The 27,929-nt window shown below is 46.8% G+C and overlaps 1 protein-coding gene across 1 annotated transcript in view; it reads left to right on the forward strand.

The window, feature by feature from the left end:
* PAPPA (pregnancy-associated plasma protein A, pappalysin 1) overlaps positions 1 to 27,929 on the forward strand; it is a gene marked incomplete at its 5' end in the record, with an annotated part of 150,187 nt that overhangs the window by 55,479 nt on the left and 66,779 nt on the right. Inside the window, 3 exons of the mRNA XM_009864832.1 lie at positions 9,470 to 9,598; positions 11,190 to 11,281; positions 23,650 to 23,846. Of these exons, the coding sequence (XP_009863134.1) occupies positions 9,470 to 9,598; positions 11,190 to 11,281; positions 23,650 to 23,846 (418 nt within the window). The remainder of the gene's footprint in view (positions 1 to 9,469; positions 9,599 to 11,189; positions 11,282 to 23,649; positions 23,847 to 27,929) is intronic.

A 27,929-nucleotide genomic window follows, 5' to 3' on the forward strand; every position in this document is an offset into this window, starting at 1 on the left:
GCTGTTGCGGTTTCTTATGTAATGCTGTAACTCTAGCTGGCACTTGACAAAAATCCGTAGCTCCTGTTCTGGCTCGGCTGCACATGATGCAAGAATAAGGTAGTGAGGGCGGGTTTATATCTTAATAGTTTTGTGCTCCCGAGACGGGGCGGCCCAGAGAAATTTTTCAGCCTGGGTCTGTCTTTGAAAGGTGGGATTGCTCTGAATGATCCCCTGCTGCCTCTCTCAGAGAAATTACTCAAGAGGATGGGGAAGAGCCAGGAAAGAGGGACCTGCCCCGTTTGGGGAATGACTCTTGGCTTCAGAATCGGCTCTGCCAGCTCTGCTCCAGCCAGAGACTCCCCAAGGGCTGCTGCTACACTGGATTCGTGTTTCCAATGTACCTCTTGGGAGACAGGCAGAGGCTGTAGAGAGATCAGACTCGCAGAATACACCTTTAGCCTTATGCAAGTGTCCCTGGAAAAGTGAACATTAACAGCTGTCCTGTTATTAAACAAATAGATACTATTAGAAATTGATATATTTAATCACTCCCAGCCAGGGTGGAATTTGAACTCGCGACCTAGAAGTAGTAGCAGAGTTTTCAGCTGCGGAGAAAAAAAAGATGAAGGTCAAACAGGACTTTTCCTGCTGGGCAAAATAATTTATTGCAGGTGAAACAGTCTCAGATATGTGGTAAATTAGGCTGTGCATTATCTCATGGATAATAATTTCTCTCTGATGTTTGCCTTCTTGTGTGCATCTTTATTTTGGGCTCTAAATAAGATAAGAAGCACCAGAAATCTCCCAGGAATAACAAATGCATTTTCTTTGCTTGATTGAGGAAAGAAATATTGGACAGACATGTGTTATGCAATGATTTAAAAATAACTCTCTTGTAAAACTTGGAGTGAGCCTCAAATACCGCAGAAGAAGCAGAGATGTGTTGCCTACCTTTTTATCAGCAGTGTCAGCCAGTACAGCTTTTTTCAGCTACTTTTACTGAACTATTGGCCTGATCATTTCCTGGGCATTTTATTTTAATACCTTTTTCTAGGAAATAAATTCCAAGTCTCCGTTAAAGTTGGAGCTACGCTCAAACAGGCAGGGATTTGAAGACAGTGCTGCAGGAAGACTAAAATACCTGTGCTGTCCTTAAAACCTTGTTGGATGCAGTGACAGATAAGACAGAAGCCTCTCAGGTGTGTCCCTGTGCGGCACACGATGCACCGACACGCTGCGGAGCCAAGGCACTCGTCGTGCGATTGCTTCACCCAGGCTTGATCTCAGGCTTTTGGGCCAGGATCTTCTTAACTGTGTGGTGACATTGGGCATCTCCATGATGATGCCTCAGTTCCAGGGGTTTTTTTATGATAGGATGGGCAAGGTGGGATTAAAGCTTATTCTTCTCTGCAGATTGTGCCCTGGAGAAGGTGCCTGGAATTAGACACCTGAAATTATCAACCACTACTAAAAGTGAGCCCTGAGAGCTCAGTGCAGTAAACCAGATCATTTACTCACATTTTTTTTTAGAATGTAAGACCAGTTGCAGATGTAATGACAATAGAGGAAATTAGCTCATGATGGGATTTTACAAAGAGGCTAGTGGAAATATGTTCAGTAATGTTCAGTTATTAAACCATTAAAGATCCCACTGGAGACCAGCTAGTAGGATTTCACGTAATCTGAAGCAGCTTAAGGCAAAACACGGAGCCCCTAAGGAGGGAAATGACCAAATATGCCTTTGGAATAGTCACCTCATCTCCTCGCCCATCTCTCTGTGCTCTGCTGGGTGGTGTGCGTGACGGCACATCCACCTCTCTCGCGCGTATGGACGTGTACGTACACACAGGCCCCCTCCCTCCTGCCGGGAGTGCCCTGGCCCCCGTGCCCTTACCCTCCAAAGCGGAGTTTCAGCGAGGAGGCATAGTAGAGGTGAAACCAGAGAAAACTGCAAACATCTGTGGTCGCTTGGGGCCCAATCTAAGCCCTACCAAAAATGCTCGTAATAACTTCCACGGGCTTCGGGAGCCTTTGGATCAGGCGCTGTGAGCGTCTGCTCCCATGACTCTGTTTACCATTTCAGTGGGATTACATGGAAGCGGAAGGGTATTAAGTTCTGAAAATTGGGTCTTGGCTCATGCCTGTTGAAAGGAAATCCTGGAGGTCAAGTCTGGATTCAGAGAAGCTGAAGAACATTATTCTGCCAAGCTGATGACCCTAAATTGCGAAGAGCCTTTTGCCCACCGGGAGAGCTGAGCCTGGCAAAGAGGGTCGCAGGCAAAACACTCTGAGCCCCAGCGATGGTTAATCGACATGCTAAAGTTGAGGGATGGTGGCTGGGGTTCCAGACCCTGCGCAGGAGTTGCATCAGGCGTTTCTCCTGCGGCGTGGTCCAAACCAGCCCTGGAACCCACGCGGATGCTGCCACTGGCAGTCCTGCACGGAGGAGCCGTGGTGCAAGCGGGATGTGGTTAAGGTGTGAGTAATCCAGCAGTGCTTATCGAGAGGCACGACGCAACAGGCAGAGGTTTGCCAGTGACGATGCTGCCCTTTAAAGCAATTAACCTGTCCTAACCTGCCTGCCAGGCATGTTGCTGTTTTCTTGTGCGGCATTGGTACTCCTGGAGCACGGTCCCCACGTGGTGAATACTGGCACTGTTGCCCTGAAGTCAACAGAGAAGTCCTGGCTTCCACCAGTTGGAAATGGGGCTTTCTGCATCTCGTGGCCCAGAACTTTCCTTCCTCAGTCAAGACACAGCAGCCTTCCCTCCTGCGGTGCCCACATCTGCGCCGCGTGATGAGAAATGCTCCGATCTCAGCTCAGGGTCCAGTCGCAGTGGTGAGGAACAAAACACAACAGATTTCCCCCCTCCTTCCCTGCTCCTAATAGCAACCAGGTGCTCCGACACTTAACCTGTGTGCTGCCATGAAATTGCCTGTCTAGTGCAAACACCCACGGGAGGCCCTGGGCCTCTAGCATTTACTTTATCCCAGGATTTGTAACCCAATCTCATTTAGATCCTCCATTTATATCAACTACCTTAAAACTTTTTAATTTTTATTGTTGTTGTTTAAATACGAAAGTAGAAAATTGTTGACTTTTTTTTTTCTTTAGAGAAAAAACAAGAAATATCTTTAAGGCTTCAGCTGCAAACTTTGGGTTTTTATTAAACATGCTACTGTGTTTTAAATTGGTACCAGGGCAAATACTTGGACAATCGTATCAAAGTCTGCTGGAGTTAATCAGTTGCATGCGTAGCTATACGTTTGCTACTTCAAAAACCTCTGGCTCTTGCACCAAGGACAGCAGAGAGTGTTCAGGGTGTGTGAGGTCCTAAAGAGGGCTGGGGTTTCAGAGCAGTGTAGGCTCCGCACTATGGAGTCGAGCTGGTCTGAGCAGCAAGTGCAAACATTTACAACTTGGAGAAGTGGACGAGCAGCTGAGTTGCAGTGGTTTAAACCTCGAGTGTTTTGCAGAAGTTTAAAGTTACCTGAGATTTACACCAGAGTAATCAAGAGCAGAGCTGCACGCTAATGTCCTGTTTTGATTTTATGGTAATTACGTGGCGGTGACGGGCTTGTAGAAGTATTTCACAGGGCAAAGGATGTTTCATTTTTCCCAGTAGACTGGATCACTCAACCTTTGACTTCAATCTCAGATGTGTGGGATCTCCATGGCATTGCACAAGTGGATAAGGTGGTTAGTTTAGGTGTTAGTAGAAATACCTTCCTGATACAGTCAGAAGCTTGGGCAGCGTCTTGGTGCCACTGCTTTGAATGGTGAGACTGGGCTTCAGCCGGCAGGGCTGCCCCATGGTACAAAACACACGCCAGCAGGCGTTCAGCTGGAGTGATCTGTTCAGGTCATTGTCTGCTCTGTCCTTCTTCCTTGGAAATACCCAATTCAGGTTTAAGCTGGGTTTGGGAGAAGAAATCCACTGTATAGTGCCCACTCTTCCATCCAAACCACGAGCGGTCATTCAGGACTTCAACTACCTTGCTTTGATTTATTTGTAAACAAATAAATCGTGCAAAATCTGGAGGGCACAGAGCAAACCCACTGCCCCTGCTGGGACCTGTCTCATCGTGGATAGAGAGAAAAGCCTCTCGAAGGCTGCTTCCTTGGCATTTATGTCTTCTGAGTCAGCTTGGTGTCTGTGAGAGAGGCAGGAGACTTGTTTTGAGGCTTTTGCACCTGCCATGTCGCTGGGCTTATCCAAACAGCAAGAGATCGGCCCGCAGCTGGAAAAACAGCCCCTCACAAGAGCTCAGGATTTTTGATGTCCTTCTTCTGTCTACAGCATCCTGCCCCTCCTCTCTCCCGACTGCAGAGCCGGGCAGGAATTCTCTTCATTATCTTCTGCCATGCTTCTCATGCCATTTTTATTAAAAGAAGGGAAGGCAAAGTGAGGGAGAGCATGTGCGAGAGAGGAGGTAAAAGAGGAAAACGGTCGTATTCGTACAGTCAGTGGCAATGCGGGAAAAAGGATGGGAGTAGGGGAGCAGATCTCTTTGGTTTGTCCTAAAGCAACCGCATCCCTTGGGTTGTTCTTTACCAGTTGCTTTTGGAGCATCTGAGGATGGAGGAGCACGAAAAAAACCACAGTGGTATTACCGAGAGATGGAACCCAGCATGGTTTAATGCCCCGCTCTCACGTAGCAATGAAGAGAGAGGTGTTAGCTCCTCCGACCTAGAAACGTTGAGCCCCGGGTCCGTGCCCAGGACTGGGAGGCTCTGAACCTGTCTGAGCGGTGTCATATTGAGGTGTTTCAGGACCTATGTGAATGACGCCGGGCGTTTCAGTGTCTGTGAGCAGCAGGTGGGGATGGGCTGGAAGCTCCAGGCTGCAGAGGGTGGGACAGGAGGTGGCACAGACCTTCGGCGCTTCCGCGTGTGGTTGTCTTCGGTCCACCTTGAGCGGCTAAGCCAAGGCATTTGCAAGAAGTGAAGATGTGGGGTCGCTGCTCTTTGTTGCCAGCAGATTTCCTGTTTTGCTCGGCAAAGGGAAGGAGAGCAAAGGTGACAGTGTTAGAGGGAAACGGGGAAGTTGCTGGCAGACCAGGGCTTTTTCTGTACTGTGGAGAGCTGCCCAGGAAATGTCGTCTTTTGGCTCAAAAGTTTGGTGGCTATTTAAGGTCAGAGGAAGACGAGTCCTTCATGAGGACACTTGAGGTGTGGAATTTGCCTGTTTCACACAACACTGCCTGTGACAGCCATAATTTAATTGGGGATGCCTAAGACCTTGTCGTCATGTCCTTAAATAACAGGAACGCTGTCTGCTTTCATTGCTTTCTGGCCATTTGTGTTTTCGTGGGGCGGAAGCTGGAATCAGCCTTAAGGATATTTTTGATTTTGTTGAAAACAAGTCTTTGCTGTATAAAACCCCTCCCCGCTGTTATTTGTAGTAGGAAAAACATACATGCCGTTGTAATGGGGAGAGAGGTGTGGGATGTTTGCCTTCCCTCGGTGCTCTTGCTGCATCTTGAGGGCGTGCTCTGTCCTGGGATGCTGAAGCCCTACAGTGGGCACCGAGCAGATGTGGTTGGGGCAGCATCAGGCCCTGCAGGTCCGCTGGCCCTCGAGGGCAGCAGTGTTGCTTTTTTGAGTTCAGTAGTCCTTTAAACCCACCGTGATCTGAGAAGAACACAGCTTCCCAGAGGTATAAGTTTTCCCGTAAATTTTGCAGGAACACCCAAACTGAAAGCAGAGGTCCCTTGCCTGGGGAACACATCAAGATTAACTCAACGGCACAGCCTCCCCAGGAAAAACAGGAAAAGAATTAGTGGGGTTTATATTTCTGACCCTGGACCCGTCACTTGCCACAGCAGGCAGGGAAGTTGCCCTCGTGGTATTTCACACGGCACGTCCTAATTCCTCCTCTAAGCAGAGGGCTTGAGTCATTGCTTTTTAATAAGACTTCCTCCCCACGGGCGGAAGCTGCAGCGATCAATGCGGCTTACTCAGTTCTCAAAAAGGTCATTAAAAGACCATAGATATAAATTTAAGAGAGTGTTTGTTCAAATCCTGAGTGTTAAAGATGTTCTTCTCTCTCACTTCCTTAAGCAGTGTCATACGAAGCCGGCCTCTGTTGGACCTGAGAGTGGGTAGAGCACCGTGTGACTGTCAGTGCGCCGTCAGCTCCGAGGGAAGACAGGGCAGAAGATGGTCAAAAATCACACTTTTATCACTGCTTGGAGCAGAACTTGTTTTGCTGCCATCTCCAAATAGTCTGTAATACTGATCTTGGTGCCCCATAACTATACAGGAGATAGTAGATTCTTTTTTTTTTTCCCCCCACTTAGTTCCTGCATTCCTCCCTCCCTCCCCATGGTACTGCATCACTGCCCAAAGGATTGCATGTATGGTCCCTTTAGCAACTGTATTTTTCTGAAATGTGGGTGCTGTGAAGGAATGCTAAAACTCTCCGTTGCTGCCAGTATGATATATTTAACAGTTCAGGAGGATCTAGGTGTCTCAGGTTCCAGTTGTTGGGATGTGAAATACCACATCCAGCTCAATCAAGTTTTTGTCCCTAGGTGCACCAGGCTGAAAGTGCGGTGGCTTGCGTTGGAGTTTCTAAGGTGGCTTTCTGGTGCTCCAGTCCAATCACACCTGCAGCTCTGCCTGCATGACGCTGGAGGACAACCCTGGAGCACACGTCCTCCCGTTTCCCATCTCCCCTGGGCATGGCTGCTTTGGTGGTGCTGCTTCTGGGTGGGACAGCCTGGGGCTTCTCTGCTGTCCCCAGCGCGGGAAAGGTTGTGGATCTCCAGGTTGCTCTCGACTGGGCTGCCCAAAAGGGGAGCTGGGGTGAGGATGGGCAGGACTGACCCCCCGGCTGCAGCGTGGGTCTGGAGAACTGGCTCCTAGAGCTGTCTTTGCTTTGCAGGGATCGTACATCTCCAGGAATTTGTCTTCCCTTTTGCTGTGTTTTAACCTAACACAGGGTTGTTATATGGACATAGCTCATGGGGTACTATGGGCATAAATGACTTAACAGATAATTTATACCCCAGATGGGTAGAACTGAGAGAAGCCAGGCTATGCAATACCTAAATGCATGTGTAAGGAGTCAGATGTTTGTTCACCTATTTTGGAGAAGAAATGGCCCTTTTTTGTGTGTCACTGGACTATAGGGATCATTTGCCTGTCACAACATATCATTTCTCCAAGAGCTTTCAATTTCTGAGCTGCAGGCTGCAGCTGGGAATCCCCCTCCCCAGCGGGGTGCAGACAAGAGGCTGAGACCAAAGCCCACTGCCATGACGCTGGCCGTCACCCTCCAATGTCCCCAGGGTCCTCTCCCCAGAGGACGTTTTTCATTCACAGTCCATACAATTAAATAGGCCAGAGTTCTCCCCACAATTTGAAAACTAGTGTTTTGCGCTCAGGCATGTTGTGTCGGCCCATGGGAAGGCAGTGTGGGTTTAGTTATTCTGTAACTGTTATCGCTGCCCAAACTGTTCATTTGTTAACAGACTTTTCTCTAGAATTGAACTTTTTTTGTGGTTAACAGATCCTCGGTGACAAGATCTACATTTCTGCAAGCGTGTTTGTTGAACTTAAAAGTTTTATGAATGGTTTGGAGAAAGAAGTGGAGAAATAATTGCTCTTTAATAATAACAGCTTGCTTCTAATTTCAATTCATCGGTACATATCAGAAACTTCCCATCTTAATAAACGGATTTATCCAGGAGTGAAATCTAGAGGAAATCCTGAGTATTAGACATCAGTATGTGTTTGACCACTTAAGCTGTTTCCTAGAACTTATTCTTGTAGTTACTTGTTTCAAAACAGCTGTTTTCAACAGGTCCCAAGGGCAGAAGTTTGAAATTTTTTACTTTGATTGCGTAAACACTTATACCAATATCTAGGCGGATGTCTCCTCAATCTGCAGGTGAATTAAGAGAGTATTTGAGCTACTTGAATCTTCAAATTTAGTTAATGGGAGCTGCAGACTGTTGCTGACAGGAATCGGGTGAAGAAGCAATGAGAAAGCCAGTTGGGTTGAGTTTTCATTTCGCTGAGTTTCATTCCTCATTTCAAGCGTGGTTAACAACGAATCAAATCCCAGTACTGGTCGCAGGCGTTGCTGGCAATGACAGTTATTTTGCAGGCAAAATATCCATGAGAAACAGCTTTTTTGTAAAATGTAGTGTGTAATATTGGATTTTAAGTCATGCTTGTTATTTTAATGAATGTTGTGAGGAGATACTTACTTCACGAACTTGAAGATTTCAGTTACTCCAGTCCATTGATGCCTACCTCAATGGCTTTGTGGCTCTGTGTAGTAGATCTATCTCTACGTAGTATACACTTCATTAATATGTGCTTTTTGACCAAATTCCTGTGACAAAAAGGCGTATATTACTGCCAGTTATTGGGGCAATACGAGCAAGTAAGTAGAGGACTGGCATGGGTTAGAAAAGAGCTGGGCTGTGTTATGGGCTCAGCAATTAGCCTGATTGATGACTTGGAGCAAATCATTTTGCCTTCGCCACTCCGCGTCTTTAAAAAATGGCACAGTGAGGATAATGGTAATGAGTTTCTTTGTGGAACGTTTTGAGTTGTGATAATGTAGAAGGCATTGTAAAAGAGCTAAACATTTATATTAGGCTCTTTATTATTTCTGTAATGCATATAAAAAAAATCACTCCTCACAGATGCACAGGATTTAGATAATTATGGCTCTACATAAATATGTAACAGTTTGCTAATTCTTTCTGTGAATATTTCTATGCTCGTAACGTGATGTGGTGCTGTGATGTAGATCCTATTTTTTGTGCTTTTCTTTATAACTCTGTTGTTTTAATACCTGTAGACAAAGTGGATAGTTTATTTATCTATCACTGAAACATCACCAGTCCAAGTCTCTCTTAAATCAGTAGGCAAATTCCAGCTGGCTCCAGCAGCAGTTGGACTGAGCTCAGGGCTGCTGAGGAAGCAATCAGGCTTTGCAGGGTATTTTAAGTTCCTTAAATGACCTGTGGCATGAACTTGCCGGTAACGCTGTCCCTGCCATGGAGAGGCGGGAGCAGAAGCGCTGGGCAGCCAGGCACAGTGAAGCAGAGGGCTGGTTTCTCAAATGCTGCCGTTCCTACCGATGGTGGGTAGTGCTGTTGTGTTCCCCCTGCACGCGGTGAGGACCGATGTGCTGCCGTGATGCCATCTCTGCCGCGGGTGTAGGTGTGGGCAGCGACGCACCCGGTTTTCATCAGCTGGCGGATCAGCTGTCAGGTAGCCAAGAGTTGCGCCTTTTTCAGAGCCGTGCACAAATCGAGCGTGGACGTAGGTAGCACTGGTTGTGCTCACAAGAGACCCACCCAAAAATCAAGCCCATCAAAACGAGGTAGGAATATTCTGAGGACCTGACTGAACTAAAACTTGCTTTTTTTAGCAGCCAACCCTCATTTCAGTACCTCCTTCTCTGCCCTTTGCTGCTGCCTTTTGTTGTACCGATCACTTAATATTGCCTTCATCTTGCAGGGAAGTGAGCGATAGGACCACATACACCTACCAGGTCATCATTGTTTCCGGGATGGAGGAGAGCGAGCCTTCCCCCGCGCTTGTGTATATCGCTGGGAGTGGATACTGTGGAGACGGGATTATCCAAACGTAAGTCTGGAGCGAGCAAACAGATAAATCTGGGCACATCTACTCAGCCAGAATCAGAGACTAGAAAGGAATTGATGACCTCTGATGTCTCCTTAGTTTAGGCCAGCTCTCCTCTGTAGATAATGACTCATGTGCTTGATGATTACCAGGATGATGACATTTAATTGGAACTTAGGCCCTGCTATCCTGGCACCAGTAGATACAGACAGAGATACAGATAATGGAGTCCAGACAGCAAGATCGATATGAAAGTACACTATATGCTGTTTATGCTGTTTGTTAGCGTATCTGTATCTTTATACATGTATGTGACATTTCCTCTATGGAGTTGAAGCAAGTGCCGGAAGACTTGACGCAGCCTTTGGTGCTGGCCCTACACCTGAAGTCCCATGTGCCTGGCAGCTGGCGGACAGAGTAAAACCCTGCACGTAGTGGGTCAGGTTTCTGGTGCAACCTCTTTTTTGACCAAGTGTTGGAGCTGGGATGCATTTGGTCTCTGAGTGCTGGGAATTGCGTCTTCGCAATCAGCAGCTCCCTCTCAGCCGCTGCCAGTCCTCGGTCTGCTGAAATGCAATCATTCACAGCTCTGATAGGGTTTGTGCCTTTTACTAGGCTGGCCCGTAAGGTCACTTGCTTCAAAGCTTCCTGGCATTAAATAGTTTAATTGTTTAGATGGAGGAAGTAACAAGAAGTAAGTACTTCATCTAGCCAGTATTATTTTCTTGGAATAGTGCTGATCAGCAATCACATAGTGCAGCTGTGTCAGGTGGTACACCTGGCAGCAAGTATTTGCAGGGTGAGGCCCAAGAGGCAGGGAAATCGGAGAGAACACTCAAACAACATATGAATCCAGGGCAGTCTTGGAGTGAGAGGTGGAGAAAGACAGATTAATTTTGCTTTCCATAACTTTTCTCCTACTGTTATGTTTGCACATTCCTCAAACATCACTTGCGGCTTTGCAGCAAGCGTCAAACAATAGCGGAGCTGCCTCAGGAGCGAGCAGGAACCAGACTGTGTCACAGCTTGGCTGGTTGTGGCCCCACTCGCAGCTGTGGCAGCCCCTTTCTCATCTGGTTTGCACTCTTCTCCTTACATGCTGCGGTGACCGCATGGGCTGGCGCAGGGCAGGACCCCATCCCCGACACCGCCCGCTCCCTGTCGACTGCTCTCTGCCGTGTGCTGTCACCTGGAACAGCCCAGCACCAGGCTTTATGCCTTGTTATTCCCATGCTGGGGTCACAGTCTGGCCCTTCCAGATTTAGTACAAAGAGTTTCAGAGATTCCTGTTCTCTTTTTCCCCACCTGCTGAGTCGCAGCCACACCAACTATGAAGGAAGTTGCTCATATCCTCATCAGGGAACAGCAAGTGGTATCCACATGTGCAGGGGAGAAGTGGCCAGGCAAGCCTGTGAACCAGGAATGATGAAAGTCAGGGCTGGAGGAGAACAGGAGAGGTATTTTAAGGGCCAGCACACAGAGGTGCTGTACTGGATTTGGGGGTTTTAGAGTTCTGCACAGGGGTTGCTGCACTCGTCAGGATGATGCCATTTGCCATCTGACTCCTTTTTGCATGTGTGTGCCCTGCCTACAGAGACTTGGGGGAAGAATGTGATGATATGAATAAGATCAACGGTGATGGCTGCTCCCTCTTCTGCCTGCAGGAGTTATCCTTTAATTGCATCGGTAAGTCTGGCTCAGAGCTCTTCCACTCATGGCGGGCAACGACTCTACACAGAGTGCAAGGAAAAAATCAACTTTATTTTCAGCACTTCCAGCTGAAGAGTTGTCATGGAAGAGAGGAAAAAAAGGTGGAATTTGTAGTTTGAAAGGCGAACATATCTTCCCAGCTTCTGGTCATTTTGATGGGAAATTGGTTCTGCTGGCTTTGAAACAGCCTCAGACTTAGGGCTAAGTCAGCCATTGTGGGACTGATCCAAAGCCCATTGAAGTCAGTGGGTGGTTTTCTACTGGACTCAATAGGCTTTAGATCTGGCTACGTGAGAAGACATGAACTGATTTTTTTCTGGTAAACAGGAGGAGGAGTGAAAGGGGAAGGGAGTGAGACCAGAAGCAAGTCCAGCTGAGGTCACGCCTCCTTTGAGTTGCAAATCAATACCTGGGGATCAAAGGTCTAGTTAATCCCCTTTTTCAGAGGTGAAAACTACTTAATCAGATTTCATTTGCAAGCCTGGTTTGCTCTGATTAGCAAAACCTGTCAGCACAATGGCCGGAAGATGCTGGAGCTATCGGGGATAGCAGGGCCGCAGTTGAGAGCTTTACATATTTATTAAACTCTCTAGGAATGCTGGGGGTAGAGAAGGGAAATGGAGACCAATTTACGTGGTGTCTTCTGTGGGGCAGCCCTGCGTTATGGGATCACGGTTCCCAAACAGGGCTCAGCAGATCTGGGGAAGAATGAAACGTGCTGAGCTTCTGAAACCAAAGTTAATGTTTATAAAGGGTCGGCTTTTTCTCAAGAGATTTTAGGAGATTCCTTATCAGGACTGACCAAGCAAATACTCTGTCTAATGATCCCATGCCTTCAGCTCAGGGCATCAGCCCTAAACAGATAATATAATGTTGGCAAGACTGAAATTTGCCCTTTTTGGCAAACAGACCATTATCTCTTGTGCCTGGAGCAGCAGACAAAGGACCTCACAGGCACCATGTTTCCCTTGGGTGGTAAGTTGGGGACTGCTTGTCTCGTCCTAACGGCTACATTTTTACTTCAGCATCCCACGCCGTGCAACTTGAGGCCTGATTTGGTGATGTAGTTATTTACATATTTACATATGTACGTTGCTCTATTGAAATCTGAGAGTATTTATGGTCACGGCTAATTGTGACTATTGGTGGTCTCGAAGTTAGGTTTGTGTCTCAAGTAACTTATTGCATTAGAGCCTCAAGCACTGAAAGATATTAGTCATAATATTTTGAAAGTGAGATAAACACTTATGCAAATGTTTTGGGTTCTCCAAAAGTCAGGCATAGTACAAGCTGGTTCCAGTAAGGGTTTGTGTGGTTGCATCTGTGTCACCCTGCTCAGCAGCTCAGCTCACGTTGGTCCAGGTCCAGGTTTATTTGACAACATCCCAACATTACATTAGGACGTGACCCAGGTCATCCTCTGTTCACTGGTTCTCAAGGACACCAGGTCAGGTGGGCTGGGCAGGAGCTCATTGTGCTCCAGGTAAGTCCATAGGCAGCCGTAAGAGTGGGATGTCCCAAGCCTTGGGCCACCCAGTGGTGTCCTGCTAGGTGGGTGCCTCATGCCTGTGTACATGTTCACCACTAGGCCCAGCAACAGGGAGGGTTAAGAGTGTGGAAGAAACCTGTCTGATTGCAATATGGTTAGAAAATGAAGCAATTAATATGTACACACGGGTTTTGCTACGCCGTTATAGAGGAAGTGATTTTTCAGATTTGCTTGTGTTGAAAAGGAACGGGGAATTCCAGAGGTACGAGGTTGGTTGTTTGTCATGGGCTTCTGAAGGTTGTGGTTTTGCACAGCTCGTGGGTTACAAAAGTGAATGGAATCAAATTATTTGTGAGATACTGAGTATGGGGACTCAGGTGAATCAGGTTAGCTGAATCAATGGGAACGTGCCTGGACACAGACCTTGAGAAATATTTTGTTGCGTGACTTTTCATTCGTGTTGGTACGAGGGCTGTGGTGGTGGTGGCCTCGGTGCGCATGCAGGGTCTGTGAGTGTAGAGCAGCTGTTGTTGTTTTGGGGCAAACACTGCCTTCCTCGAGTCCCCAGGAAAGGTTCAGAGAAGGCAATGCCTGTGGAACAGGTATTTTCATTCAGACAAATGAACAGTGCTGGTTTGTATTCTGTTTTTACATACCAATCTCACCAGAAGACACAAAGATGTTAGGGAAGCAAGTGGCTGTACATATTAAATAATAAATAAAAAGAGCAGAAATTCAGCCTTTTCCATAATCTAATAGTATCAGACTGGGTCCTCTGCCCTTAAGCCAAACAAAAGTCTTCTTTGAGACTGGTGGGGTGTTGCCTTAGCAAATGCAGAATGCTTGGGTCCCCATTTGAGCAGCACAGAAAAATAAGTGTACTTTATTTCCATGTTTACAAGGCTGACACATGTTATAATCCTGTAGGACAACAAGTAATTATTTCAAACAGTGGGGTTTTTTTTGCAGTGGTGTTCTTGTTGTATTATGTAGCTCTTTAGAGCCCCGGGAATCACTCCCCTTCACGGAAGAATTCAGCGAGCCTCAAACACATGTTCAGAGGCTTTGCTGGATTGGGGGCCTCAGGGTTTGATCTTGCAAATGCTTCCTTCCAGGCATGTTTCTGAACTACCACAAGGCATTCTTTAGACTTCAGCAAATCTAACCACAACAGTGAATGCAATGCTTGTCACAAATTGTCTGTAGGATTCGGTCCCACGCGGCCGAAGCATTCTATTTGCAAAGGCAGGGCTGAAGGGGCGTCATCTGGGGGGGGGGGTTCTGTGGCGGGAGGTTTGGTGGCAAAGCTCAGGCAGGCTTCTTCCAACAGAGAGACCACGCAAGTCACCTCACTTGGTAGAAGAGAAATACAGCAGAGCCCCCATATGCCATTGAGCTTTAGATTTAGAGCCATGAGTCACAGAATAATTTACGTTCGAAGGAGTCTCTGGAGGTCTCTGGTCCAAGGAGAACCAGCTTCAAAGTTTGATCCAGCTTCAAAGTTGGAGCATGTTGCTCAGGGTCATGTCCGGCTGCATTCAGGATATCTCCAAGGATGGAGGCAGCCGCTTTGCAGGTGTCCCTCTGCTTCTCCTGCTCCCTTTGCCTTTTAGGATCGGGAAGTTTATGGGGTTTTTTAATTGGTCCGACTTCCCTTTGAATAAATGGCACAGGGCTCTCAAGACACTTTCCTCTAGTGCCTGTAATAAAATTAGCCTTTTTTTTCCTTCTTGGTTTTGTTTTCCCTCCTCCTTTCCTCTCTAATCAGATAACAGTGGATCAATCTGCTCTGCCACGGGAGGAGGGGCAGGGGGAAGGCAGGGGAGAAAACTGTGTGGTCTTACTGTCAGGCTGTCCTGGCCTTCTCTGAACACAAAGCCGAGTAACAGAAAACAGATAAGATTAATAGCGTTTTCTTCCTGCAACATGCTGAAGAGCGACAGTGAGATTAATTAATTAATGAATGAAAGCATCTGGCAGTACTCCTTTTCTGAGTTCTGCAGCACACTCACCCTTCCTCATCCTGAAATTTATCATCCCTACTTTTCCCCCCCTTTTTGCATAGTGCATTTTGCATATCTTGATCTCCTCCGCAGGGAATTTGGTCCCGTGGGAAAAGTTCCACTTCGCCTTTTGATTTGTAGGAGACAAGCGAATCAAAGTCGTGTCCGCACCCCTCTCCTACCTCTTCGCTGCTTTTCTTTCACCTTGCTCTCGATTGCTCCTGGGATAACCTATTTGGGCGATTTCTGCGGGTCTCAGCCAAGTTCAAGCCGACATGTCGTGTGTAAAACAGACCCCAGTTGCAAGAGTTAGGATTTTTTTTGTTGTGGGAACCAAGAGCTTTTTAGCACTTGATCCGTTCCCACCGAACCCTTGAGAAAGGGGTGTCTAACAAGCAGCTGAGCACCTTGTCCTTGCTGTGCATTCTCCCACACGCCAACGTCGCGCGCACACATCGAGATATATGTGCGGACATTGAAAAAGAGCGCGGCTTTCATTTGCATTCCTTTTGTTGAGCGCGATGCACAGGGTGCATTGATTTTGCTCAGCAGTGCTGGAGAAAGAGAAGGATGTAATAAAAAAGATGCGGAGATCAATAAAAAAAAAGAAGGGACGGAGAGAGAAAGTAATATGAAAAGAGATGAGTAAAGACTGATAGACACATTGAAACACAGCTGGGAAGTAGCTGCAGAACTTCTGTCTACCCTTAAGTTTGGCTGGTAATTGATGGGGTTTTCAGTCGCGTCTTATTCATGTTATTATTGCTACACTTTATCTCCTTTGCTTATAAGCGACTCTTCGCTAAAGCCTTTTTACAGCACAACGGGGCAACACTTCCGCTGACTTTGGTCCCACCGAAGAACGGATGCGTTTCAGGTTAGACACACGTCTCTGTGGTTTGTTGGATCAGGGCCTCAGGAGTGTAAAATACAAAGAAAACACACAGAGGAAAGGAAAAAATAAATTATCTCTAGGTCTTGAATTTACCACCGATGTCTGGCATGCTCGAAGCATTAGTTGCCAGTGGTTGTTCACGGAGAAGTATGATTTTAATTTGACAATGATCTTTAAACACCTTTTCTTTTGCTCCTGCTTGGCCTCGAATGTTTTTTTGCTACTTTACAAATCTGGATCTATCCTTCTCCTCCTCAGAGGCCTCTCCCTCCAGCTGTGAGCCTTACCTTTGTGGGAGCTCTATCCTTTACCTCTCCCATTATCCATAAATTAAGCATAGCACTTTCCCCTAATCTTATTGTTTGGCGGGCTGCATTGCATTCAGGGAAATGATTAATATTCATGAGCTTGCTATCTCTGTTTGGTGCATAATCCTCTAGGGAAATTGCAGTGTTAAATGAGTGACACAAACCTAATTTTATATGTCTTTTCTTTCCTTTCTTTCTTTCTCCTTTTTTTCCCTTTCTGACAGAGAGGTAATGTGCTTAAAATAAATTGATGGATGACCATCCATATTCATTGTGGGCATGCTTTGAGAGCGCGCCTCGCTCCCATCCTCTCCCCCCTCCCTTCCTCATACCCCTGCACAGGAACATGGCTTTGACTGCCGAAACCACGGCCCCACACAGCAGCGAATGGTGATTTTGCCTCCTTTCACCAACGTTAAATAGGCCTTGGCTGACCCTGCCGAGGGCTTTCAGTAGAACAACAGCATGGGAGAGACCGAGCCACCTTGCGAGAGAAACTCGGCATCTCACAGGGCATCAGTAAGTTGAAAGCATTGAAAAAAAAAGTGTTGCTGTCAGTGAAGAAGCTGAGGTTCTATAGCAGAATTCCGTAGCAGATAGCGGTGAATTTACTGACCGTGGCTGTCCGGATGATATTTGTGTGAGTCCTTCAGTTTAAGGCAAATACTTCGAAGCTGACTGTTCCCTGCAGCTCGTGGCAGTGTAGCTACATGTTCTAAAATGTCCAAGCACTCATTTGGTGAGCTGGTAATCACAGGATTCATCACAAAGTCTCTTAAAGTGATTTTTGGACTGGCATCATTAATAGTGTAATCTTAGCAGGGCCAGCTGAGCCACAGAACAGAGAGCAGGCATCTCAGGCAGCAAAATACAAAGGACAGATGCTTTTTTGTGGGGGAGAATGTGGGCTGGAGTGGTATTTCCCTGCATTTTTCCCTAGGCCAGTGACTCCAGCCCAGCTCACTCCAGCTTTGGTCTTTAGGACATGGCTACAATGAGAGCCCGATGGAAGAATTGCTCCTTTGCTTGTTGCATCCCTCACGCATTACCCAGAGAGGCTTCCACAGCTGGTCATACTTCCCTCCTTAGAGCATCCTCTGTGACTCAAAAGCAACTCGATGTTCTTAGAAGATGATGCTGAGCACAAGACCTTCCTTTGCGGTGACACCCAAGGACACCGGCACAAACAAGCCGTCTGTTTTCCTGGTGAATGGCACTACTGTTTTGGGTTTTTTTCTCCTGGGCTCCTTCCCAGCCTCCCGAGCAAGAAGGCCAGGTGTGGAGAAGGACCACGCAGGCCAGTCTTCTCAAGGTCATAGCGGTTGCCGCCTTGCGTGATGGAAGCCTCAAGATTTTCAGTCAAACAGTCTCCAAGTTTAGCTCGTAAATCTGTGCAAGCCTGAGGAGATACTGAAATATTCTCAGCATTTCTGGTTTATCTAACCACCCAGGGAGATAAACAAGATTAGGTGGGGAGAGGACATGTGTTGTAGTGCTTTTCTAACATGCCTGCTTGCCCAGGGTTGGGGGAAGGCCATGCCAGCTCCTGTTGGCCAGCCGTAGAGCAGACAAGGTCTTACTACCACTGGCAGCGGTGGAAAATATCCTTTCGCTTAAGTGACAAAGGCTCGCGTTCTTGGAGGTGAAATATCAAATTTCAGTGCCGGGCTCTGCGAGGGAGCTGTAATTGTATCTGTCTGCAGCACGCAGATCAATTGCATAATTATTGTGCTCCAACCGCTATATCATACCAATGAGCCGAGTCACGCCAGACAAAGGACAAGCCCAGGAATGTATTTCCACGAAGCAGCTGAATTACCAGGGAGCCGCACTCCACGGATGCATTATGCCCTCCTGCTCGGTTCAGGAGATGCTCAGACACGATTGTCATGTTCTATGGAAAAAAGCCTCCTGCGAGGCCCCTGGATGTTCCGCAGTAGATTGCAACACCCGCGTTGCCTTCGTTTCCAAGATGTCTGGTTTATTTCATTGAAGGAAAACGTCACAATTTATTGATATGCAACTTTATTCGGAAAGGTCTGCCCAAGCTCCGGGTAATGGTTTTCCTCCTTTAAAATCAGAACATCCAGGAAGGAAAACAACTCTCAAATATTTTACTGTAGCAGGAAATATCTCTGTCTCTGGCTTCTTCAATATTAAAGAAGAGATTAGCAGATATCCTGGAAGAGGGCCATGTTATTCACTTTCTTCCCACTGAAGCCAAAGGTGAAACTTCCATAGAAATAAATGGAACAGATTCTGTGATCGCTCAGCCACCGGGATCTGCAGTGGAATTGTTTCTCCTTTTGTGATAGAAACCTCTGAATACGTTTCTTCACATCTGTGAACATAACCACCGGTGCTGGAGATGCCGATCAAGTGATGTGGTGGTAAAATCCTGCTTCTGCAGAAGTTGCTGACTTCAGTGAGCCTGCGATTTGGCCCTCGCTATGTGTGAAAAGGCCCGTGCACCTCTGGAAAGATCTTCCAGGGGTTAAAATGTGAAATTTGCCCTGTTCCAAGAATTTGTTAGTTTGAGACAATGCTTCTGCATTTTTGCGTGTTTCCCCCCAACACACTTTTTTTTCCTTCTTTTTTTTTTTCTTTTTTGGACAAGTAGTTATGTGGCATGAGGCTTGTTATAGTTGGAAGCTTCCCTAAGTAAACAGCTGAGCTTAAAAATACTCCTTTTTTTTTTGTCTGGCCTTTTAAAAAAATAGTAGTTATTGCACAAAAGAAGACTATGCTGATGCCAATCACTTCGTCCCAGCTGAAAACAGGAAGCCACCCCGAGTGTCTGTCCCCAGCACTTGACTGTGTAGCTCGGACTTTAAAAACGTTGACGGAGGATGTGCCCTGTGGTATGAATTGGATGTCTTTATCTCTTCTTTTCTTTTTTTTTTTTTTAATGAGGTGGAAGGCTGCCTATCACAGATAAGTGTATATCCTGCATCTCTGCTTCCTGATCTGTACCAGCCTTCATTCATTTCGCTGGTGATTTTCTAGATTCGCTTCAAACCGGTAACTGACGGGGAGTTACCTGCTCATCCAGACCTGTTCTGACAAGCTTTTCCCGGGTAAACCATGACCCATACCTTGTGCATCCTTTCATTTCTGAGCCTGAGAGGTGGGAACAGTATTTCAGTACAAAAGGCTGCCTTTTGCACTGAGCTCGGGCACCTTACGAAGCGAGGACAAAGGGAGTTTGCATCATTTTCTGTTGCAACACGCAAGAGCCCCAAGATCATTCTCCATCGTGAAGCTCAACCGCAACAGCAAGCAGGGCCGTGTCTCACCTGTTTCTTCAATCTGTTTCCCCAACAAATCCTCCTTCTTCAGGTTGATGGCTGCCACGGAGCATTCAGGAATTCTCAGGTGTCACAGAAATCTTGGCTGAACTGGAGACTGCCATTTCCCCAAAGCCTGGACAAGAGAGGGACTTTGGTTTGGCCCCAACATTTTTGTGCCTTCGGTAAGAACTTTGTTGGGAAAAGGAGCTTGGGCTGCCTGAATGAATACACGTTCCCCGAGTTCAGCTCAGGCTCCTTCAGCATCTGCTGTCAGTCCCCCAGAGATGCTGTCTTCTGCTGCCAGGTGCTACGCCTGCAGACATCTAACTGTTCTAGATTTAAGCTGGATTTCCAGGCAACTGCTTTTTAATTTTTTTAAGTCATTTTTCCTTGGGACAAATCAGATTTCCTTCATGTTCCCTTCCTCTGTATCTCCTTCAAATCGGATTCAGCTTCGAAGTGAGAAGTCCATGATGTTGATGAACATAGTCCATGATGCAGCCACATGTGGCCGATGCATCACTATGACCTTCACCAGGTCTTAGGAGCCTGTAGACCTCTGTAGAGACAAAAATTAGTTCATATTATCAAGGCTCTAGATGCATTTCCTGTACAGTGTTTGAGAAGAGAACGGAAAAGACATTTTTCACCATGATGGAAATAAAGATGTTAGCTACTGCTTCCTGGAAATATACCACTTGTGACACTGCCCTGCCTGAGCTGTGTTTAACTGAGCTGTGTTCACACCACTGTGGAAAGAAGCAGCCTGTTAGTTTTCATTTTGTGAGGACAGTCGTAGGAAGAAACAATCTGGTTGTTCTTCATTTTGCTCATGAAAATGTAAAGTCCAACATGTAACCTACCACGCAACCAAGACCACAGGAAGAATGAGGAGTCAGAGCTGGTGCTCGATACCTGCAGAAGGAAATTGGACAGCCCACCCAGTGAGGCACCACATACAGCCTCCACAGGTTGATGCCCTCATCATACTCCTCTCTAGTGCCTGGGAAGGATTTAAAGAAGCCCCTCTGGCATCACTCAAAATTAGGAAGCTCATGGGCAGGAAAATCTTCCCTTCCTCTCACCAACGCTCCCCTCAAAGCGTGGCGTTGCGTGCCTCAGGATGGCGTGTCAATGGTAGGAATTAGAGATGTTCCTTAAAAGAAATCCAGAGTTGTAAAGCTGCTTTCCCCCATCCTTTTTCGAAGCACGCAGAAGCAAGTGGGTACCTTGTTTCTCAGCCTTTGTGCGTGGTGTCGTCCAGGCAGCGAACCCCGTGGTGGTGCGGGACGGGCTGCGGCAGCTCGCCGAGCGTGGCGCAGCGGAAGGGCTTGTGACAGCACGGTTCACTAAGACTTTGTTAATCATTTAGGCAGTCTCCGTTTAATTCAGACATCTCAGTCTCTCCATTCGGTTCCTCCCTCGGGTTTTGCAGACTCCGAGCAGACAGATTTATTGGGGTCTTAAGCATAATCAGGAACAAATTAGCCTCTGTTAGGATCACACGCTGGCCTGGATCGCAGCTATTCAAAGGCTGCCTTCCCCTCCACGTGAGTATGAGTTAAGTCATCGCATTGGAGTAGGTCTTGAGTATTCTTTTATCCCAAACGCGTGATCTTATCAGAAGCCCATTACGTTTATCATCGCATTAGGAGGGAACGTTTGGAGCCAGCGCAGGAGCACGTTGCTCTATAAATGTTGTGCTTACTTCAGTGCCTGTCGTGAAAATAAGTCAGTGCCTCAGGAAGGCCGGGGAAACACTGCCTGAACGCACATGCCTAAAATTAGACTGTGAGTTTCTGGGTATGTGTTTGCATCAGTGGGGCGGCTGCCTTGGGTAAAGAGAGCCTGCATGTGTTTGTGTGTCAGGGTTTTTGTCGGTGTGGGTGTGTGGCAGGAGGCGCTTGGGTGCCGCTGTTCCGCTCCAAGTGTCTATCTGACTGTGCATATGTTTATAGGCTGAAGGTGGGGTCGTTTTAGTATGGTAGGCATTTTCCTTTCTCTTTCTTTTTTTTTTCCCTTTTCACAGAAATAAGCCCCTTTTCATAAAATGACAAAGAAACTCTTTTTCCAAGAATTGTGTTTTCATACGTTTGAGGTTTGTTTTTGAGGCCCTTTGCTTGCTGACTGCAGTCTTTCCAGGGCTGAATGTTTCTCAGCAATTTCTGCTGAGACTCTCACTCAAACTGGGCCACAGTGCGCTGAGACGGGCGAGCCATAGCTTTATCCTGCTGTTCCCAGGTACGACAGAGCCCTGGCCTGTGCCTTGATGTGTCTCTGCAGAGAGAGGAGCAGGACAGGAGATGCAGAAAGATGAGGTGAGGGAACTGAGAGTTTGTGGCGGTCGCAGAGCGCAGCTCTCCCGGGGTGTGAGAGAAGCGAGGTGTGTTACGGGGACGTCCAGACTAGAGCTCTCAGGGCAGGTCCAGTTCATGAGCCGTTTGAGCACACGTTCCCAGCTGGGTCAGAGTGAGATAAGGAGTAGCAGGGCCCTGCTGGCATCGGGGCCATGGGATGAGGTAGGTCAGGGGGTCCGAGTGGGCCAGCACTGCTGGGTCACCTTAGGGCCCACGTGCACACCCACCCACGCCCCTTCCCACCAGGGAGTCCTTGGGAAGTAATTGTTCTCTTCTGCCTGTGAAGCACGCTCACAGTTCATAGAATCATAGAACAATTCAGGTTGGAAAAGACCCTTGGGATCATCAAGTCCAACCATTAACCCTACACTACAAGGTCACCCCTAAACCATATCACCCAACACCACATCTAAGTGACACTTGAACACATCCAGGGATGGCAACTCAACCGCCTCCCTAGGCAGTCTGTTCCAGTGTCTACCACTCTGACCAATTGATCCTCCTCTGAGTTCTTTGAGGTGTGTGGTGTGTGTTTGGTGGCTCCCAGCCATATGAAGATTTTAAGGTGTGATACGTAGGGTCAAGAAGCTTGGCCACCCCAGGAGTATTCGCTCAGATGTGAGGCTGCACTCATAGAGTCGAATGGCTTCCACATGCATGCTGGCTCCTTTTTTGCCAACTTGGAGTACTGGCCCATAAATACACACTTATCCATGTACATGAGTCGTCCGCAGAGGTCATGTGAAATGAAACCATAACGACATTCTTCCCTGATAGATTTCTCCATTCTTTCAACTCACAATCTCTTAAAAACTTGGTATTTTTCACGGGGGATTGGGAGAGTGGGAGGGGAAAAGGAGTGAAAGCCATTAAATAATTGAATTCAATAAACTGATTTTTTTTTTTTCTGGCTCATGATGGTATTTCGCTGTGTAAACTAGGAGGAAAAATAAACAGGGGATTTAGTAGTTTGGAAGTAGCTCAAAATTGAGCAGCCGTTGGATTTTCTGACACCTAGCTCAAGATAGTCCAGTGCTACCGACCGGGCTCTCCTTAGGGATCATTTCCATCAGTGCAGCTAGCAGCTCTGGCTAATTTCCTACCATTTTTTCAGCAGGCTTATTTGCCAGACAAAAATACAACAGGCTGTCAGAACTGGATACCTCTGGGGACCGGCAATGATAATACAATACAAAATAGGATACCAACAGGTCAAAGGTTTCCATTTCACAGAGTACTCTAATGACTGAAAGTCATTAAAGCTACGCAGTCTGTTTGAAAAGTGTAGATGGATCTCAGTTCAGTTTTTAATGGGCCAGTGTTAGAGAAACAGCCTCAAAAATTTGGCATCTTTGTTGGCAGTCTCATTAGAGAAGCCACAGAATAAATGGGCAAGGATAATAAAGTCTTCTGCTGCTTTTGATCCTTTCAGGTCAAATCTGAGTCATGTTGGTTGAAGCCGTGTGTGCATGTGGCAAGCTTACCCTCACACTGTGTATACGGCATCTCCTCTCTAGATAAACAGATCCGTTTGGCCCTTTGGTCCCTATAACACTAACTTGGCAGTTTTCGCCATCCCTAAATTCACAGCTGCTGCTGCTGTTGATGTTTTTCAGGTATCTTTTAAAAACGTTGTAGACCAGACCCTCTCTTGGCATTTTTCCACCCAAGTTGGTGGAATTACGCCAACTCCCACATTGTCTCTCTGTGTATTTTCTATCTCTGCTTTCTTCTGTCTCCTTCCTTTTTTAAATAGGCATAGATGAAAACAAGCAGAAAACCCCTTGCATTAGGACATATCTTGGGGGAATTGCCCAATACAGAAGTTGACTATTGTTTCTTGGCTTTTTTAAAATCACCTTGATGTGACCAAAGCTTGCAGTTCCTGGTGACCTGGTCCAGCAGCTACATGACTACTGACATTACCAGATCCTGGCAGCTAGACTGCAGACATATCTAGCCCAGTCCTTTGTGATTTCTCTTCTCTTCTCACTCCTGGCAGATGAACCCAGCAGGTGCTATTTCCACGATGGTGATGGAGTATGCGAGGAATTTGAGCAAATGACCAGCATCAAAGACTGTGGTGTCTACACTCCCAAAGGCTTCCTCGATCAGTGGGCTTCCAACGTCTCTGTCTCACACCACAGTGACCAGCAGTGTCCAGGATGGGTGGTCATTGGTCAGCCGGCAGCAACCCAGGTAAGGAAAGCATGGTCCTTCACTTTCCTGGCCTGGAAAGTGAAGTCCACCAAGGAACAACATTCATGAGTGTAGCCAGATGGTCAGTGTTCGTGTGTGATGTTGCCCATGCCTCTTAAACCTGATGCGTCACCAAGGAGGGCCCCTGACAGCAACTTCCCTCTTTCTGAGCCTGATTAATAGTGATGCATTGAAATTCACTTTCGGTCATCCAACTGGAAACTCGTTGTAGTTGTGTCTTGCTTGATTCAATAAGCTATGTAGGAGTCACCTCGACTGATAGCACCTAAAAGACTAGACCGGCTCTCTGCAGCTAGCACAGGGTAGTACCTCCTGGTGATGAGTTCTGAAGGCTAATGCCAAATAACACAAAAGAGCGTTCTTTCTTTTTTAATAGTTTTGTGTTTTCTGTCTCCCAGTTTCATAAAAGCACCCTATTGTTCTATTCTGAGAAAGGTCCCGTCCATTCCCAAAGCCATTCATTAGCTTTAACCCCCTTCTTACATGTCTCCTTTGTAACATAAATAGCTCCAGTTACCATAACTTTACCTTTTGTCTCCCTGAGAGAATTAGATCCAAATGAGTTCAGAAAGACCTTAGATAAATGCCTGGAAAACAGAGCTGTGAACCAGGCAGATGCAACAGTCCAGATGCAACCTGACTCAGGAAAGCCCACGTTACTTAGTGTTAGTATTTTAGAGGATACAGCAGGGAAAGGATCATCATATAAGAGCTACTTCGAATACTCCCTCTTCAGCATCTGCCATCATCCCTTGCTAGAGACAGAGCAGTGGATTAGATGGACTTGCGGTTTGACGCAGCAGAGTTGTATCTGGGAGGTGTCTTGAGTGGGCAGCACAGAGAGGAGTGTTGTGTCGTAGATACGACCAAAAGATTTCTTTGTGAATAGTAAACATTAAGCATTTCCAGTTGGCTTACAAGAGAAAACATCTTTATCCAAGAGACTTGGCCTTGTTCACATTGCACAAGTCTGTAACAAATTAGTGACCAGGTCAGTTTTAAATGCACAAAGTGGGGCTAGCTGGCACAGACCAAGACAAAATCCTGAGTCCAGTATCACCTTTTTGTCATGGTCGTGCTTATTATTTCACACCCTAAAAGGAACATTCCTCTGGACCCCTCCCAGTGCCTTCGTAACTTCTGTGTCGTCTGAGGTCCCTGGGCTGCAGTACAGTCCAAAGCCCACCACCTCCAGTTCAGGTGCTGTTTACGTGTGTGTCCCCAGGAACTCTGTCCTGATCAGAGAATCAGCTCCTCTGATTTTCTCCTAAAGCCTTGGCAGAAGCACAGCCATGCTGTGCAGTAGGTAACGTATGGTCCTGTGGTGGAAATACCATCACCACCATGCGTGCACATGACAGGCAGCCCTGCTGTGTAGCCACAACTCAGGCGGGTTTGTTGTCCCCCGATAAGGTGAAGTTCTCACATCATTGTTAAAAAAAAAGACCAAAGAAAAAAAAAGCTGTTGTATTTATAGGCAGAGCACTAGCATATCACACACTGGCAGAGTGAATGGGAACGTGCTTCTTGTTATTGCCTGGCCCCTGGTGAGATAACACTGTGCTATTTACTTCCAGCAAAAGGAATTTTTGCTTTAGCTCAGCTGGTCCTATTACACCGGTTTGAGTGCATGGGGTTCATTGACCTTTTTAATCATATATGTTGAGAAAGTCTTTGTTTCCCCCAGGAATGAGACAGCCTCATCGGCTTGTGAAAGCACCTGACTTGTCACTCTGGAGAGGTTAGGTGGGGCAGCAGGTCATCAGTCTGTTAGCTAGCGGAGATGAAAATTAACCTAAGATCTCCTCTAATCATTGCATGTAATGATCACTGGTGTGTAAACATGTTTGGCTTCATTATCTGCACAAGCATTGAGCCTTAGGGGTTTTTTGTATTGATGAAAGGAGCACCTTTCCTCACCCAGATATCTTTCAGAGTAGCCTGCTGGTGTTGTGCAAACTTTTCGTGTTGTTGCTGGGTAGTTTCCTGATTAATCAAAGTGGTATTTGTGTTGGCTCCTCATCAAGAATGCCATGAAAGATATGTTTGAGTGCAGTGCACAGCAATATACAGAATACATAAGCTGCCTGTTTGTTAGCCATCCCCATTTCTCATCATTGCCCCAGCACTCTCAAGGTACTTTAAAGCATTTTTAACCATGTCCTTCATGATTTAAAATGTTCCTTAAGCTTAGATATGCCAACACCCTCTGCATGACTGTCATAGTTTTGCCTAAGCTGTTCCTGAGGAGTAGGCATCACAGGTTGGTTTGTTGTGGTTTTCCTCAGCAATATCTGCCTGCGTGCACTTGTTTACTGTTGGAGGATTGTTTACGAGCACAAGCTGGAAAACATTTTCTTGTTATTGTAGGGTTGCTTCTACAAACTCACCTCCCCACACCTGTTTGCTCAGGTTGCCTAAGCCATTGCCCCTTTCTGCAGAGTTGGTTGTTCCTTAGAACTAGGGTGCCCAAGCTTGCTTATTGTTTTGAGATGGATCTTACCTCACTTGTTAGTATGAGGCTGCTGAATGGCAGCATACTAAGGGAGGGGGAAAAAAAAAAGTTTGCAGTGTAAGATCTGTTTTGAACAACAAAATGCTTACAAAGAATGACACAGTCTTGGCGAAGAGATACATGTCTGAAAAATGGAAAGGTCAAACAGCCCCCCCTTTACACAGTCGCTCTTTCTACAGAAGCAAGACTGATAGACAGCCACTTCTACTTTCCTGGCAGCCACCCTTCAGTGCTGATTAAGAAATATTCTCAGTACTGACAGCATCATATTTAGAGCCAAAGAGGACCAGTCAGCAACGTTGCACCATCGCAGAAATGCGAGCACTGATGCGCAGGGTATTTTTATAGTTTGATTTCTAATCTGGCATCCTCCACAGATCTTGAAACAGATGCTGCTCAGTACCTGTTGTTGACTGCAGGAGGAATTCGGCCATAAAGGCTTTGCACCCTCTTGGGCTGCTCTTTTCCCTACTGCTCTTGCTGTGCGTTTGTAAACAGCCTTTCCTTGCCATCCACTGTGTGTGAAATACTGTCGGTGTTGATGTACTGGTTGCGTGGGGTTTTCTACAGCACTGTTTATTTCTTGGGGCCTTTCTTGTGCTAAAGATTATTGATGCTAGCATTAAGTCATCAGCTGGTGTATGCTGGCAAAGACTACAAAAAGGCAGCAGCACTGGGCAGATTTATGCTAGCTGAGGGAGATCCAGTGGGCATAAACATACAAAGGGTGCTTTGGCTGATCTGGTTTGTGAATAGCTGCAGTTTTTTCTGTATTGGCAGCCCGCAGGGACTTACTGCCCTGACGGTTTCTACCCAGCTAGGGTCAACCTCCTTGTTACCAGGCAAAGGGAGGAGGACACAGCCTCCAGACACCAAGCTAAGACCATCTAGGCTTGACAAGACAGGAGTTTAAAAAGCCAACTCATGGCCTACCCAGACAGTCCCTGTTGTATCATCACTGGAGACACTGCATCAGTGAAGGAGGTTAAGCAGGACAGCACAATGTGGGTTAGGTCAGTGTGAGAGGTTGGCTGTCCTCTAGGACACAAGAAACCAGGGCCTTAGAATGGCCTTGGTCAGCTCCTTCTCTCTGCTCTCATTGCACACCAGGTTGGTTTTGCCACAATTTACACCGGGCGAGTGTATTAGCTTGCATGTTAGTGTCTCTAGAGTACGTTGTACTGAGCAGGAAGGTTTTGGATATTTTGCTAAAATTTTTTTTCTGTGCAGACGTGCCTTTGGAGGAAGCCTTTGACAGGCTTGTTCCAGGACTGTTGCTCCCTGGCTTGGGTGAGAGGAGGAACGCAGGAACGTTCTGCAGGCAGGAACAGAGCGATCACAGGAGACTGGAGATGCTGTTTCTCCTTTCCTCTTGCTGGTGGCACTGCTCCCTTTGGAGAACTGATTCATCTGCAGTTTCCCTTTGGGCCTTTACAGTAGGGAATTATAAGAAAGGACTAGTGGATCTGGAGGTGGCTTATTGATGACCTTGTCACTGCTATCACACCAGTGAGTGCTCAAGACTTGGAAGCTGGTGTGCACATTGA

This window comes from Apaloderma vittatum, unplaced genomic scaffold (genome assembly GCF_000703405.1).
Source record: "Apaloderma vittatum isolate BGI_N311 unplaced genomic scaffold, ASM70340v1 scaffold2312, whole genome shotgun sequence".
NCBI lineage: Eukaryota > Metazoa > Chordata > Aves > Trogoniformes > Trogonidae > Apaloderma > Apaloderma vittatum.